Genomic DNA, 18,144 nt, shown 5'->3' on the forward strand with positions numbered 1-18,144 from the left:
ACACAGCTTATAATTTTCCACAAACATGTTCAACGAAATCAATTTTCAAAAAGTTAAAGTCATTTATATAATCGTTACTAAAATATCTTGCTGATACTAACCTTGACATTGGCTTTGTTGGTACACGTGTACACTAGGTCACGATACTGACGGTTGCCTCGTGAATTCAAGGCCCAATGCCCCCTCCCTCCCCACCCTACCCCTCAAACCTGGCATATTGGCACACTTTCTTTACCGGGTATGGAGCACTGGTGACCGATGGTACCACAAGCTGGCACGGAACATCTGTGACGTTGTTGGAAGGGTGGGTTGTTTCCCCTCCACTACACACCATGCAAACTCGCGCCACAATATGCGTTTACACACCCCTGCGTAGATATGCGTTTACACACCCTGCGAAGATATGCGTTTACACACCTTTTGTAGAAATGCGTTTACACACTCTGCGTAGATATGCGTTTACACACCCTGCGTATATATGCGTTTACACATCCTGCGTAAATATGCTTTTACACACCTTGCGTAGAAATGCGTTTACACACCCTACGTAGATGTTTACATACACTGCGTAGCTTTGCGTTTACACTTTATGCGTAGCTATGCATTTGCATACCATGCGTTGGTGTGTACACACCCTGTGTAGTTATGGTTGGATCTTATGCCGTTATAACTCATTAAGTTTTAAAAAATACACTTTTATTATTCTTACACTATTTTGGTTTGTGCTAATTAAATATTAAAGTCCATACACTTGCAAGCTTACGAGTGGTTTCTGATTGTTGAATACACGAAAATCGTCATAGTCTTTGATTCATATAGGTGGGGGGGGGGGGGGGGAAAGCGGACTTAACACTATAGACGGAATAAAACCACATTTCAAAATGTCGGGTTAAAAAATGCAAGGTTTTTAAGTGTAGAGAGAATCTCCGGTCAATGGAGTCTGAAGAGAGATGCTATTTTCCGTTACCAGTTTAGAGTTGTGTGCTAAGGTTACGGTTACGTACGACTGGCAAGGGTTTAGGGCAGTGTTTCTTCCAGACATTTTTCTCCGCGGGGGGGGGGGGGGGGGGGGGAGAGCACTAGAAATTTTCGGCGGGCGGACTAAAATTTCCGGGATTGGGGGGGGGGGGGGCGGACAATGTTAAAAGTATATATTTTCTATATAAATTCCATTTCGTTCGTTCGGGGTTGACTTTCTTTGAAAAGATGCCTGGAAGAAACACTGGTTTAGGGCTAGGGTTAAGATATGATGTCATACACCTGATGCCTGACATCAGCCGCCGCATACCTTATAAAGGTAAAGAAGTGTAAGATTCATGGGATCCCACAAAGTTCGGGACCCGAATGGGTTTCAAGGGCTGGTAGAATAATGGTATCAACATTCGAACACAACATCAGAAGATGTTTAATAAGAAACAAATTTATGTCCGACAGTAACATATTTTTTTTAAATAATAAGAGTCAATAAAAAACAGATTACTAACTCATCTTTTCCACCGAACACCCTTTTTCCGTAAATCTTTCGTAAAGACAAGCACAAAGAGAACAATATTCTTGCACTTTTGTTCATGTGACTTTCTATCAAATTATCATCCCCCATCTACATTTATAGCATAATCTTAGTGTTGATCCATTCAGATTAGCGAATAAATAAACAGAATAAAGACAACAGAATGCAACCATGAGTGATGCTATTTATAATATCAGCCACCGCGCTCGGCTGCATGCATATCAAGAAAACATGCATTAGACATGAATAGACTTCTAGAGTTATCCACCCACTACGTTGGTGCAATAAACAAATACTTCAGTGAAGCCATGAGTAACAATAGCGAACATGGTAAAAGTGCATGTACTATTAGGGTACATGTTAATTAGTCACATACACCCCTCCCTCCATTAGCATGCGAACTTTAAAAATCACAAATCTCGGACCATCGACCAGAAACATAACCATAACATTAAACTTAACAAAGACTAATAACAAACACCAAAAATAAAAAGAAGCTCTATAGTTTAAGGTTAGGTTAAATTTAGCAGCCTGTGAGTATAATAAACGTTAATAACATACGGTGCTAGATCTAGTTCTAAACTATAAACCTAACCACGCCCTGGTTAACCCTGGTTATTTGAGTCTGTTTTAGCCAACAAGATATGCGTAAATGTTCGCTTGCGTGATGGTCACCTATTATGATGATTCGTTCTCTTGAACTCGATACTCTAGGATCCATATATAGATTTATGTCCAACTGTTAGGTTTCTGGGTGGGTAAATTAGACAGGTAATCATTCACGGCATGTTTTAGACGTCGTTCAAACTGTCACCAGCTCGATTTTTGGCACGCCCCACATAACCATCATCGTGCAATGCCACATGAAGCCTAGGCCTGACCACTGTTAAGTTCCACCCCTAACCCCCGTCCCCGACTTTCGATTCAGGTGAGTGATATAATATATGGACAACAGCACCCTACTATGACGTCCATTCGAGTAAAATGTAGCTACAGATCAAACCTATTTACTCTATTGGAAAATACACATGAAATGGGAAATCAGCAAATCATAATCGGTTAATTAATTATACTATATTACTTATACTAATAATTTATTTTTAAAGACGCTAATTTAAAATTGTAAAGAATATTTCCAGCAGTAAGTTTCGTTATCTTTAACCCCAATCCTGACCACAAATTTCTGAGCCTAAATCTCGATTCGACATTATTCTACAAAGGTTTTTAGAACATTCTAAAATGGCATTGACTCAGGTCTTCTCTTAAAGAGGAGATAAATATTTAAAGAAACACTGTGCAGTATTTAAAAGGTTGTTTTAATCATGAAAGTTTATGTTTTCGTATTACTTTTGTACAGACTCAATGTTCTTGTTGTAAACAATATTTTAGCAACTAAACAAAATCTGATGCCAATTTTTTGTCCTGGCCACATAGACATGCAAGCAACTAAAAACAGTGGCATGATGACATTCAATAGTAGATAGATTCTAGATTCTATATTAAAAATTAGAAATTATATTTCTTCTTCTTCGTTCTTAATTTTAGTTAACAACGCTATCAACCCTTTTACATTCTATCATTTCAGCATCTATGGCAGAAAATGAGAGCTAAGTGGCGCAAGAAGCGTATGCGAAGGTTGAAGCGCAAGAGGAGAAAGATGAGGGCTTGATCCAAGTAAATTTGAATTGTCTGTTCCTCAATGTCAACCTTACCTACAAAACAGAATGGTACAAATGGAGCCAGGCATTCAACATACCTGTTCACTGTCAAATTCTCTGACCTCAATAAACTTGTGCCATTTAAAAAAAAAAAGAAGGGATCCACTCCATGGAGGCCATTGACTCCGATTTCAGCCTGCTTTTCTTTTTGGATTTGCTTCCACAGCCTTTGTCCAACCAAGAACAAACTACAATGCAATTATATTTTTTAAACAACCCATTTCAAATGCCACGAATCAAAATATTTACCGGACAGTTGGCTCAAAAACAAAAGTTATAGTGAACCTAATTAAATACGAATAAATGAAATGTTATTTTCGGAGCCATCCAATAACTACGTGAGGAAAGTACTGATTTTTGTGGCGACATACTTTTGCATTTTAAAAAGCAATGTTAGAAACTTAATTGTATCCGTTATTTTTGCGTTTTTGAATGGCTAGTTTTGTATTTTCCCTCTTACGCAGATGCGAAGGAAAGTGTAAGGAAAAAAGTCACAGAAATAAAGGACCAGGAAAAAAGTCACAGGAAAAAATTCACATAGGTGTACTAGCATGAAATTAGTTAATTCGTCTAGATCTATGTATTAAGTGTTCAGAAAGCGCAAATCAACATGAGATTCACTGAATGCAACCTCAATTCAAAACGTAAGCATTTTTAGATTTAAAAAAAAACCACATCCAAAAAACAATATTGCTAAGGTAAATAGGCCTATAGATCTAGATCTAGATCTATTTTCAACCGATTTCTCTTATAGCTTAGTATTTTGTTATATTACATCTAGAATCTAGATTCTAGATCTAGATCTATATTTTAAATTATTTTGAAACTACGTGGCTTGTTAATTTGTATTTGATCTATTTTCCTAGTGTAGTTTGTGAAACAGTGACACGTAGATCTAGATATAAATTTAATAGCTATCATAAATGCTACATTACATTACTTCGATATCTGTAGGCTGTAGATCTACATATTACTTAGATGTTCAGTAGGCATATATCTAATGTTTGTTATATTATGCACTGCAACTTACTTTAAAAAACTTCTAGATCTATTAGACTTAGAGTGATTATTGTTCAGCCATTGGCATTCGTATATTATAACTAACATTAAAAAAATGAATTCTGTACCAAAGTGTTCAAGTGCTCCTTACCTTAAGAAACTACATCCATTAAAGCTGGTAGACAAACACTCAACTGAACACTACCGAACAACTCCTTCGGGTGAAATCAGAAATCCATCCATTCCACTTCGGTTTTTAATACACTGTAAAAAAAAACACCTCACAATATAACGTTGATCAAGCTGAGATAAATCCAACGAATTTAAACAGTAATGTTAACAGATAACCATACCAGTTAACATACAACTATTCCGTTAAAATAAATACTCCGATTGTTTTTAGAATTTCTGTACCATAAACACTAGAGAAACGCTGAATACACTGACCGTAAATAGTAAAATAGTCTGGTTGGTAACAACATAAAGAAAATAAAAGAAAAACAACACAAGACGCAAATAGCGTGCAGGTTTACAATAACTCGCCCATAATGGGAGGTAAATCAAACGGGGGGTTCGAAGATTGGTAGCAGGCGAGACGGCCCAGTGAAATTCCACCAGCGCGTCATGTCGCGACGTATGAGCCGTTGGTGTAGCCATAAGTGAGCTCAGTGCGAACGGTCTGGAAGGAGTTGTCGCCCCTGGGTGAATCGCGGGGGTTTGGGTGTGGGGGGGGGGGGGGGGGGGGTTGTCTCCGCTTGAGTTGATGCAGATTTCTCGTGTCAACCGAGGCAGGCACGAGTGTCAACGGCGTGTGGTGTCTGAGATGTTCGGTTGTCTGTCATGCAAGTGGGGGGGGGGGGGGGGAAATGTGTTACAAAAATAAAAATTAGGTATTCGTCGACTGTGTCCGTATAGCGGATATTACAGATTAGGTTAGTAGGACTATAATGGTTAGGTGTCGGGTTTGGGAGGAGAGGGTGTTAGGGAAGGTTAGAACCCCCCCGCCCCCCCCCCCCCCAATCCGCCCATGAACTCCTAAAGTGTAAAATTATATCATGATAAGTTGCAGCAATTGGTGACGTTGCGGTCGAGTAGCCTGACTATTACCGTTTCAAAATACTCTATAATTCTGTATATTAATGTAAATATTACGTCACAATTATACATTAAAAAATGGATATGTGTCTATATACTTATGCCAATAGTTCTAGTCGTATATGTGTCTATATTATGTCCGTAATCTGTATGCCTTTAATCTGTATGTCTGTATGTTATGGGCATGGACATGGGCACATACAGTGGCGTGGATATGTGTTGAGTAAGAAATAAAGCAACGGTAAATCTAAATTAGATCGTCATAGCAATACCAAATCCCACACACTAGCTTTAAACATAACCATACTTTTAAGATTAATCGTGTTTATGTTTACAGAAACATATCGAGATGTAAAACTATGCATACTTTTGTTTAGGCTTTTACAACAAAAAACACATCTTAGCCCCAAGATCAAGCAACGTTACTGTCGTTTCGTTGTCAAATCTGTAGCACCCCGCGTCACTCGTGCATCTGTTCGCCCTCGGCGTCAGGTTTTATGGTTGAACAGGTGTCAGTCTGACATTGCAGATATCAACAAAGGGGAGATCAGCCGAATTTAAAATTAAACAAAAAAACATTCGCGTTTTATTAACACTATTTAACAGAACCTTGAATGTTTAGTGGTTCTAGAATTGCGATATTATATCTATAGATCTAAAAAAAATATAACGATTAATGAGCTCGCCTTTTTAAATATTTTGCAGATCTTGGATTAAGAAAATGCACTTCACAGAGGAGAACTGATCCTGTTAAGGCTCAAGACTGACGTCAATGCATAGCTTTAAAAGCATGTGGAATGTGTCAATAAAATGACGCGATACTCCTGGTTAGAATCACGTGATACACTTTTGGGTAATTGTCGATTAGCCGTACGCAATATTCGTAAAGATACTGAGTCATTGATTTTTGGACGTGTGGGTAAATGTAAGGTTAAGTGTTAGGTTAGTGTAAGGCGCTGATAGGGAAAGACGAATAAACACATAAATAAATAATAAAAAATGTCAATTGCAACTCATACGTCATAGGGCCTAATCTTCATTTTTTATAATATACTAGGCATACTGCCTAACTTCGCTTAGGTTTTCTAAAAAAAATGTGCGAATTTGAATGCTTACTTAATTAGAGATTGGCTGATATGGAGTTCTCAATTAAAACAGTAATGGTAAATTTAGAGAAATTGATGGAATATTCGCAATTTATTACCTACACGTAATTAGTAATACAAAGGGTCCCTGAATAATATAATTTGCAAGTTATATCAAATTTACTTTAAAAATTAATTCCTTCATTTAATTAGAATACAAAATATATTTAATAACACAGATCTTACACAAAAATAATGCTAAATTTCGGTATTGTCTGATTGTGTTAATCTATCTAAATACTACTAAAACTCAAGTTTGTATACATGTTTGAATATTTATTTGTTTGTTTGTCTGATTGGCTACTGGAGAGAATCTGCACTATGTGTAGAGCTGTAAAATAGTATGTAGGTAGAGAACAATTTTTGTTTTCAGACAGACTGTTAATCACAAATTGATTTAAAGAAGTTAATTAATTTATTGATTTATTCATTGGTAGATTAACCACATTAATTTTAAAAGTTTCAAACAGTGGCTTTACTTTGACTGAATAGTGACGTCACATGATTTGTTTACTTTTTACATCAACAATGGCGGCTTCTACCGAAGAAGATTGTGTTCCCATTTCAAATAGGATAGATCTACGTACGCTATGAAATCTAGATCTATACAATACAATTTTCTCGATCTAAACTTTTAAAAATTACTTTATCTATTTAAATTTTAGATCTCTAGATCTAGATCTTGAGATTCTAGATCTAGACAATCTACGCACAAAACTAGACTAGACTTAGACGCTAAGACCTAGATCTAGATTTAGACTCTAATTACTCTAGAATTTTTTCCAATAATAATTTCAGGCCTTAATTATTTTATAGAAATCTTTGTTTGGTTAGCCATGGAATTGCCTAATTTTGGATACAATTATAATGTACCTAAATAGCTAAGACGATAGTGTACATAATACCATGCAGATGGATGCGGGATCGAGACCCACCAAGTCAAACACTTTTTTTGTTTTTTTAATATGTGAATCTTCCGATTTTAGACTATAAAGAAAGGAACTACTTCATTCAAATTTTATCTAGATCTATAGATCTACTCATCAAGACGTACGCTATGAAATATATTCAATTTTATCGGTAAAACTAATACAAATTACTTAAAAACAACATAATGACCATTGAATAGCCAGATTTTTAACGGAATCATATAAGTCACTTAATCAGTGTGTGCCTATGTTATGTTTTTTAGCTAATTAGTTATTTCTTTGCTATTAGAACTGCAAAGGCTTCCTTAATAGTATAAATAAAAAATGTTATTAAATTAACTTTTTACAATTTCAATAAAATTCATAACTTACCATATAACGAAATATTTATTTAAACGAATGCTATACTTTGTGATTTTCGTTTTCTTTTTAAAATAATATAAATTTGTTTTAAAAATTATTACTTTAAAAAGTTACATCCCCTGTACATAGGCCAAATGACGTAATCTTTGTTTACATTTTCAGAAACAATTGTTTATATAAGAAAATATAGCTTTTAAAAAAATCTAACGACCCTTAGGGATTTTTCCGAACGGGAAATAAAGTTTTATTGTTACCTACCAGGGTCGGTCTACGACCTCACAAATATTAGGGGAATCGTTCGTCAATTTATTTATATATATCTCATATAAAGAGAATTTCACTCGCGGTCAAATTTTCACCCTCGTCGAGGGTTTTGAGTCTGACCAACAGTTCTTCCATACGTCCTAGTCAGTGGCGTAGGCAGGGGGGGGGGGGTAGGGGGGGACATAACCCCCCCCCATAGACCCCTCGGTATATATAAAAAGTATGAGGGGTGGTGCAAATCAAAAGTTTGAGAGGGGGGGTGCAAATCGAAAGTTTGAGGGGGGGGGGGGGGTGCAAATCGAAAGTTTGAGGGGGGTGCAAATCGAAAGTTTGTCCCCGGGTAAAAATTGAAACCCCCCCCCCCTTGAGACGATCCTGGCTACGCCACTGGTCCTAGTCATCTATAGAAGAGCATGCAAAAAATTAGACAATTGTACTGAAGTTAAGTACCCTAAAATTTGCCTAGAAATTACCCTGTTTTTCACATAAAATACAAACTTTATATAGGGAAATACGACTGGTCAGCTTTGACCCATTTCCCGATTATTCCCGGACATGGCGAGTTTTTTGTGACACCCCAAGGCGTTTCCTATCACCTCACAAAATTTCAAGGGGGGTCGTCGGACGAAACTTTTTTCGTAATAGAGCTCATATAAAGAGAATATCACTCGCGGTCACTTTTTAGCCCTCGTCGAGGGCTTTGAGTGAAACCGACAGGTTTGCCCTATGGCCAAGCCATTTACTCATAAGCATGCAAAAAATCAGCCACATGTAAAGACGGTAAGTGCCCGTTTTGAAATTACCCTCTGTTTTTCCCATAAAATACAAAGATTATATAGGGAAATACGACTGGTCAGTTTTGACCCATTTCCCGATTTTTCCCGGACATGGCGAGTTTTTTTGTGACACCCCAAGGCGTTCTCCTACCACCTCACAAAATTTCAAGGGGGGTCGTCGGACGAAAGTTTTTTCGTAATAGAGCTCATATAAAGAGAATTTCACTCGCGGTCACTTTTTAGCCCTTGTCGAGGGCTTTGAGTGAAACCGACAGGTTTGCCCTATGGCCAAGCCATTTACCTATAAGCATGCCAAAAATCAGCCAGATGTAAAGACGGTTAGTGCCCTAAAATCCGTTTTGAAATGACCCTCTGTTTTCCCCATAAAATACAAAGATTATATAGGGAAATACGACTGGTCAGTTTTTGACCCATTTCCAGATTTTTTCCCGGACATGGCGAGTTTTTTGTGACACCCCAAGGCGTTCTCCTACCACCTCACAAAATTTCAAGGGGGGTCGTCGGGCAAAAGTTTTTTTCCTTATAGAGGCCATATTTGGCGCCGGTCAGTCGAGGTCAGTTTTGACCCCCTCTACGTGAACTTGTTGGCCAACCGGCACCGGCTCTCGTGTTCTATCGCCCCAAGGCAGACTCATGCCAAATTTGAAGCGCCTGCGGCGCCGGGAAGTGCAGGCACCCGACAACTTTGCTTTATATAATTATATAGATCACTTTCCTAAAAATAATTATTTCCAAGCTTAATTAGCATTTTTTACATATAGAGGCCCCTTAATAGACCTTTTAACTTTAATTAGACATTCAATGACCTGGGGAAAAGTATATTTCTGCCTCGCGACGTATTTGATTTGCACCATCACAATAGTCCCTATTTGAATGCATACACGAAACTTATAACAGTTACTTCCCTTTTTTATTATTAAAACATATTAAGGTAGATAATATATAAGTTTTGTTCCGAAACATAATGAAACATTATACTAATATTAATTGAATAGTAATATGCGGATCGTTGTCTATGTTTTATTTAGAAAGTGTTTGCAAAACTTTAAAAGTTTTATAAGTTATGATTCCTTTGAATTTTCACTTATTAGTCTTCCTTTTTCACAAAATGGAAAGCTTTAAAAAAGGTAACATTTATTTAGTATAGTTGAGAAAACTTCTAAACCAAACCTCATTGTTACAGACCATACTGCAATGTTTTTATTTTGTCTTGAATATCCACATAATAAAACAATTAAAAAAAAAAAAAAAAACAATATCCACATAATAAAAACCCTAAGTGATACTCTTTCAGAATTTTATCTTAATTACAAACTCAAAATGGCACAGAAAACAGAAGGGATTCAGCAACTTCTAATCGCAGAGAAAAAAACAACAGAAAGAGTAGTCGAAGTAAGAAAACGAAAAGCTCAGAGAATCAAAACTGCAAAAAAGGAAGCAGATTCAGAAATCCTAGCCTTTAAAAACGAGAAGGAAAATCACTACAAACAGTATGAACAAGAGATCCTTGGCAAGAAAAGTAACAGTGAGGCACAGGTTCAGGTAGAAACAACTAAAAAGATCAAAGAATTGGATGTCATGCTGAAACAAAACCGTGCTAAAGCTATGGACGCTATTCAACAAAGTCTCTTTAGGATAGAAGTGCAACTTCATGAGAATGTTAAGCTGTAAATTTAGTTGTCTGTACCTTTATCTGTATATTTTATGTAAAGGGTAGAATTCTTAATGTTTATTTAATTATTGACACAGACAGCTCATGCTTTTAATTTATCCTGCAGATACAAATTTGTTTAAAGATCTACTCTTCTGCATTTATTTTTCAACATTACTATAAACTACATATTTTGTTTATTCAAGTTCTAGACTTGTTTTTTAGAAATGTAGGTAAATCTCTGTGCAGATATTTGCCTGAATTTGATAGCTGTTAGTATGTGATAATGTGTAGATAATTCTCTGTGATAGCCGAATAATAAATTGGTGTATCGTTTTAGTGAATTGTTAGGGAAAAAAACTAAATTACTCCTACCATAACTGAAGAGTTGGAGACCAAGGCATTGTTAGTAATCTAGTTGAAGTTAAATATTCTGAGCGTCTGATTGTACCTCTAGTTATACTGACTTGCACACATGGTTTTTTCCATCTATATACACTTGTATCTCATTGTTATTCGGAGTTCACTTATTTCATTGTGATGTTTATTTATATGACTAGATTTGGTGGCATTGAATGCATTCCTTGTATGGAAAGAAAGAAGCATACATTTTTTTCATCATGCATTGTACCTGGAGACTTGATTAAAATCCTTTGTTTTTAGTCAAAAAAAAAAAAAAAAAAAAAAAAAAAAAAAAAAAGAATGCAAAGATCAATCCTATGCCAACGAATTGTCACAAGAATGACGCTAGAAAAATCACATGCAAATATGGATACATAATTATATAAAAAAACACATTAATCCTAATATAACAAAAGACAGGAAAACAATCTGCAAAAATACAGTCCCCACACAGGAAGTGTGCGGATACCGCCTACTCTCTTTCAACAACGACAAATAAAGAATAAAGCACACACAATCAGAACACGGAACAGCTACCTGCTTTATATGTGAAACCAACTTCGAAAGCACCAAATACATTGCTGATAAAGAACATTTGATTAGAACTTTACGTTTTCTGCAAGTCAAACTTATATATCACAAGGCATACTGCCCAGCTTCGCTTAGGTTTTCAAAAACATTTGAGAATTTGAATACATAATTATTTAGTGACGACTGAGGTGCGGAGTGCTTAAATGTAAACAGTAATGCTAATTTTAGAAAAAATGTTGTTGGTTTTTGTTGTTGAAAGTCCATTTTCAGAGTGTTTTCCCATACGGACAAGATTGCAAAATTATGTTTTTCCGTATCAGTGAGGTGTAAAACGTCGAGATTTGTAAAAATCTCGATTTTTTTTTTGCACGATTACAAGACTTTCTCTATACTTCGTATAATCGAGAAAGTAAAAAAGACCTTACTTAAATTTTTTAAATGTTAATTTAAATTAAAAATAAATTGTTGAGAGCAAAAGTGATTTAATAGGATGTCTGGCCTCCATTGCATATCATCAAGAATTAGTTGGGGGGTGGGGGGTGGTTGGGGGGGGGGCTTTGGGGGGGGGGAGTGGAAAATATCTTACACTAAGCTATAAAGAGATTTATAATTGGAGCTACAAGGAAAGAACATATTTTAAGAATAAAAGAGTTTAGGTAAGAAAAATTCTAATCCTAATTAAATTAATTAATCTTGTTAATTGGCAAACGAATTCACTGTCTTATTTTTTTAAAAAAGACAAAAAATAAAACAAGTTCTGTAAGGTTAATGAGCACGGATTTCTTGATATAAACTCAACTTTTGTTTTTGTTTCAATACAAGTGCGGAACTCTGTTACGGTTGATTTGCTCCAGACATCACGTGACGTCTGGTCAACAGATTTAATAACCTCCAGCACGATGACCTGCTAGTTATTAAAAAAAAAATCCTCTTAATCGTAAGTGCGTAAGTGTCAAAATTATCAGTATATGGTCTCAGAACTTGCAGGTATCTCTGTTGTAAGTACCGGTGCACGAACTTGTCGTTCGATTAATTGACAGCTCGTATCCAAAACAAAACATGGCAGGTATGAAAGATACCACACGCTTAGGCTGAAACGCGTGAACAGTGTAGGAAATGCGGGAGGGGGAATAGTGTGTAAGTTTATAATTTTAGCTGATTTTACTACCAGCGCCAAAACAAAAACATACCCCCCCCCCCACCACCCAGAGCGACTTCACAAAACTCCACCTGCCCATTCCTTCCTTAAAATAACAAAAGCTAGCAAAAAAGCATTTTTTTCCACAATATAATAATATTTTTATTTCTAAGAAATTTAAAAAAATCGAAAAATGAATGCTTGTCACACCCCCTTCTCCCTTCTCGTAACTCAAAGACATACATGCATTGATCTAGTAGTGAAGAACAGAGTTTCTTGCAGGCATCACTTCGGGTGGGGGGGGACGGGGGGTGGCAGAGCCCCCCCCCCCCCCCCCGAACGACATGGAATTTATATAGGAAACATATACTTTTACCAGTGTCCCGTCGTCCGCCCCCCCCCCCCCCCCCCCCCCGGAAAATGTTGACCAAAAATATCAAGTGCCCCCCCCCCCCCCCCCAGGAGAAAAAAGTCTCGAAGAAACACTGGTGAAGAAGGCTTTAACCCTCCCCGCCATAGGTGTGTGACGTCATGAATGAATGACAACCCCCACCCCCTTTCAGCCCCGATTATATTCAGAAATTATATCGATGTCACCGAGACCTTAATATGCAAATACGCCGCAAGCCAAACCGCCAATTAATACCAGCCCATCCTACAAGCCACACACCCATCTGACCGCAAGAGAGCTTCATTTTTATCTCAGACACCCAACAGATCTGGCGTATTCAATAATTGATCCAACCGTCCGTTGTTGTTTTTTCTGTTAATGTTTCTCTTAGCCACAGGGAGTCGTACGCCCGAGTTCTTCACGTGTCGGATGACAGATGTAGCATGTCGTGTCGGATGAGCCGGTGGTATCTGTCATGTTTGTATGACGCTCCCGTGATGCTTGTGGAAGTTAACATTTGCCGGTTTATAAATAAACGATGTAAAGGGAAGTAACTCCCAGCGGTGGCGACCATGCAATCAGGGCTTTTGTTTTGCGCTGGGTATTCACATGATGGCTTATCTTTCCTTAGTATTGTTCATTGGGTGAAGATATATTCGCGTCTCAAAATCTAGAGATGGGCTACAATTTCCGATTTTGAAATGTTATTTTTTTTTCTAATTAAAGTTAGAGCTACAATTTCTGATTGAAAAATGTGACTTTTTTTGTTGTTTTTTTTTTTCAATTAAAGTTAAAGATACAATTTCTGCTAGAAAAAAGTTGATGCTGTTTCTTCAAATTAAACCTAGAGGTAGACCAATTATTGCGGATTGAAACATTTGATTTTTTTTTCTAATCGTTGTCAAATAGTTAAATCTGCACCAAGTGATAGCCATCTATACTTATGCTCTGGAATAATTATCGTGGTAAAAATAAGCTAGTTTTAAAATTAAAATATGCACTGAGGTGCAAAAATAGGCCTGTTTATCTTCTGTTATATTGATGCAAGGGATTTGAGGGGTTGGAGAATCGGCTTCACAAGAACTCGAAGCATTCTTCCAACATAAAGACCATTTAAAAAACTTCTTTATATTAAAATTATCAACCGATTGCGCACTAAATTTCGTAAAATCCCCCCCCCTACCAAACAGATAACAATCATGGTCCCCGGACAATTTGAAAACGTATGTAGTTTATATATAAAGTATGTACTTTAAACTATGCCCGCACCACCTGAAAGTTTTAGTGCATCTCGGAGAAAACAAAACGTCTGGAAAAAAACACTTATTTGGACACATTTTGTTTTTGTTTTAAATCAACGCGTACATTGACATTGCTTTGAAATTTCCAAAGTCATAGATTATTTTAAACTCTAGTTTGAACACCATTTTATGTTGTTGTTGATTTTTTATTTACAAAAAAAAAAAAAAAACAAAAAAAAAAAAAAACCCACACACATTTATAGATCTAGTGCTCACGTTGAGCCTGCATGAGCTCAAGCTAAAAAGGCAGAGACCAGGGGAGATAACAACCAAGGGAGATGATTACCCAGTGTGACGCGACTGTGGTCAGGTTGACAGAAATCTATTCCCGGTCACGGGGCCATGATTTACGGCTTACACGCGGGGCTGTAGCTGGGTGTACATGGGGCTTGTGTGGAGACAGATGGCGGTGCCTGCACGTTTGTGTCATACGGGGGTCGCTGGAGTACAGCGTGAGTCAGGGCGGTAGTGTACTGGAAGGGGGCGGAGAGTTTTCAGAGGCGTATATGTACCATGGGGGGAGGAGGGTGGGAGATATATGAGTAGGGTTCTCTATTGTATATCAATATATAAACAAGGTTAACCTATAACAACACCTGCACACACACATACATACACACACACACACATATATATATATATATATATATATATATATATATATATATATATATATATATATATATATATACACATGCAATACAACACACACACATAAATACACACACACACATATATATATATATATATATATATATATATATATATATATATATATATATATATATATATATATATATATATATATATATATAATATATATATATATATATATATATATATATATATATATATATATATATATATATATATATATACAATATAAGTGGCTAGAATCTAAAACCATAAAAAATAAACAAACAGTTTGTTTGTGTTTGCGTTGTGTTTATGTTTTCGTTTGTATTTGGTTTTGTTCTGTTCCCAAGTTGTTAGATTTATAAAAGATTCACTGTGGCGAAGCACTGGCATGCAGCTAGTAATATATATATATATATATATATATATATATATATATATATATATATATATATATATATATATATACACTGGTATGTGTTATTATATTGTGATTGCGTAAAATATTGTGACTTTAGTTGTTTCAACTTAGGAAACGAATAAGGTTATATTTCCAAGAAAATCACCTTTAATCCAATAATAAACGATGTAGAAGCGGATTATGGGATAGTTTACGTCATTCTCACGTGACCACAATAATGGCGTCATGGAACTGTCGCTGATGGCGGATGTGGCGTGTCGTGACTGTTTAAAATAGACAAAATAATGGGGAGATAATCTTCTTTTTTCTCCTCTATAAAGTTTGGGGTTGTCTCTGAGTGGACTAAACAGTGTGGATTTCGCAGATGACGACCGAAGCGCAGCTGGGGTGGAGGAAGTGACGTAGGAGGATTTGTGGCCTCACTAGCGCCCCGTGATTGTCTTAGATGTCATTAGTTTAAACTTTAAATTTAGGTTAGTGTCACACTTAAGGTGCCGGCGGTCAGCCGGAGTTTAGATGTGGGGGGGGGGGGGGGGGGGGGGGACTTGTATTTTTAATTGTCATGTTTATTTATTAAGCAGTTTTTAAACAAAGGGGTTAAAAGTTGTTTATTCGATAAAAGCAAAAAACAAAAGAAAATGTAATTAGCTTTTGTAAAACTTAAAATAGTAACTTAGATCTTTTTTTAAACATTTCTTTTTATTTCTTTTATATATATTTTTTTATCGTCTCCGATAAATTAGAAGTAGATTTTTTCCTTCACAAACATAATTAGCAGATCTAAAGCCTGCACATAGGCCTACAGTGTCTCTTTCAGGGGGTGGGGGTGGCGGACACTACTAAAAGTATATGTTTACTATATAAATTTCATCTCAATCGGGGGGGGGGGGGGCGGTAGACTTTCTTCGAAGAACTCTGCTCACATAGTATAGGAGATGAACCCCAACCCAAAGCCCATCTTATGTTACCATCCCTTGCTTAACAACAGCGAGATTGAAAGCAACTTAATTTTTTTAATAGTTATTTTATACGCCAATGTATTTATGAGTTTTTACCAAATAATTAATTACCACGTAAGGCGACTTTATGACTTGTTTACAATATTAAATGCTTCTTAAAGGCGAACTGCTTGTGGCTACTTGGTTTTTCTTCTCCTATCGAACTCACGCTAAGCCTATCCCAAATCCCCACTAAAATACTTCACGAACAGTGAGCATTGCTGCAATAGCATAAACTGATATAAATCATCAGTAAACTTCTCATTCCGCCAACAAACTATTAACTGACCACCTAATTTTACAATTTAACCCCCCATTTCCATTCACTTCATACGTAGTCTTAAATTCCAGGCTTTGGCGTAGAACAAAAAATGCACAATGAAAAATTTCGTTAAAAAGTTGGGGGGGGGGGGGGGGGCTCATTTTTTAAAAATTCGAACCTCTTGGACTAAGACGGTCCACCACTGGTTGCTTTGCTTTTAAAAAAAAAATACAAATACTTTCTATAGTATCAAAGCTATGCAACCCGTCCGTATTGGTCGCATGCACAATAAAACAATGGAAAAAATCTTTCTTATTTTCACATGGTAATTACTTCCTTCTCGAACGTATCCATTACCCATGTTGCCGGCAAAGTAATAACCTCGGCATCCTATACAATGCCCGAAACTGACCGACGAACTATGCCCAATTGTAAAACTGCCTACGCCATTCACCCATCATTGGATACTAATTGCTTACAGAAACCGGAGATGAACACTTTAATAAAATACAATACGATGGCGTAGCTAATTAGTGTGGATATCGATTCGCCTACTACAGTTAATATAATATAGGAAAAACTAAATAGATTTAACGTTGCTTTAAGTACAGATCAGCAGCTGATACTAAACAATCAATCGTTTTTTTTATAATGTCACGTATAAAGCGGAATTAATCCACTTCTTATTTCGTCAACTGTTATGGAGTTAAAAATTAAAATAAGCATTACGGACTTGGGCTTATCGGCGACCAATGAAAAGATATACTTACAGAGTTTCTTCCAGGCATCTTTTCGAAGAAAGTCTACCGCCTCCCCGAGTAGCGTAGCGAGGGGGGGGGGGGGGGCGGGAGGGGACATATGTCCACGGGCGCCGACCTTAGGGGGCGCCAAAATGGGTTGGAAAAATAAATTGAAAGGTTGAGGGGGTTGCAAATCGAAAGTTTGAGGGTGGGGGGGGGGGTGCAAATCAAAAGTTTGAGGGGGGGGGGGGGGTGCAAATCGAAACGTTTGTCCCCAGGCGCCGGGAAGGGTAGCTACGCCTCTGCCTCCCCCCCCCCCCCCCCCACCGAAAATTTCAAGTGACCCCCCGGAGAAAAAAGTCTGGAAGAAACACTGCTTACTCAGCTTCATTTAAACACCCAACACATTCCGTCTCTCTACCAAAACTCTAACGTTAAAGTCGAACGCAGCTTAGTTATTTAACTGTATTCACGCTTTTCATTCGTAAAAAAAAAAATGTTTATGAAAAAAATATTCATGTTATTTGATGAAAAATTAAATGTATTCAAAACAAATGTGTACAGGTGTATTTAATATTTGGAGGTCAGGGATGGGGGGGGGAGTTCTAGATCTTTATATTATGTTTATATTATTACCGAATCCCATTCCATATTTAGCCTTAAACTGAAATTAATTGCTATAATCAATTTAGCACAAAGTGCTCAAGTTATCGTAGATGCGCTTGACATCACACCATAATTTAAGTTGATACCATTGTGGTTTATAAGTTTCAAGAAAGGAAAGAATTGTGCAGAAAACTCTACATTTATAAAAGAAGTATTCGCTTCAATCATGCGACATGAACATCTAGGG

General features: G+C 36.8%; 2 protein-coding genes across 2 annotated transcripts in view; one reads left to right on the forward strand and one right to left on the reverse strand.

The window, feature by feature from the left end:
- Positions 1–4,760, reverse strand: part of LOC131929946 (atrial natriuretic peptide receptor 3-like) — a 51,505-nt gene extending 46,745 nt beyond the window's left edge. The window contains exon 1 of the mRNA XM_059286330.1: positions 4,379–4,760. The gene's annotated coding sequence lies outside the window, so the exon portion shown is untranslated. The remainder of the gene's footprint in view (positions 1–4,378) is intronic.
- Positions 4,761–10,140: 5,380 nt separating this feature from the next.
- Positions 10,141–10,491, forward strand: LOC131929947 (V-type proton ATPase subunit G-like). Its single transcript, XM_059286331.1, has one exon. The coding sequence runs from the start codon at positions 10,141–10,143 to the stop codon at positions 10,489–10,491; it is 351 nt and encodes a 116-aa protein (XP_059142314.1).
- The last annotated feature ends 7,653 nt before the right edge of the window (positions 10,492–18,144 follow it).

This window comes from Physella acuta, unplaced genomic scaffold (genome assembly GCF_028476545.2).
Source record: "Physella acuta isolate Inbredline_101_S28 unplaced genomic scaffold, ASM2847654v3 ptg001698l, whole genome shotgun sequence".
Lineage (NCBI taxonomy): Eukaryota > Metazoa > Mollusca > Gastropoda > Physidae > Physella > Physella acuta.

What these genes read in the sequence shown, in the direction of transcription:
- LOC131929947 (XM_059286331.1), top strand. Translation starts at nt 10,141, where the DNA reads ATGGCACAGAAAACAGAAGGGATTCAGCAACTTCTAATCGCAGAGAAA.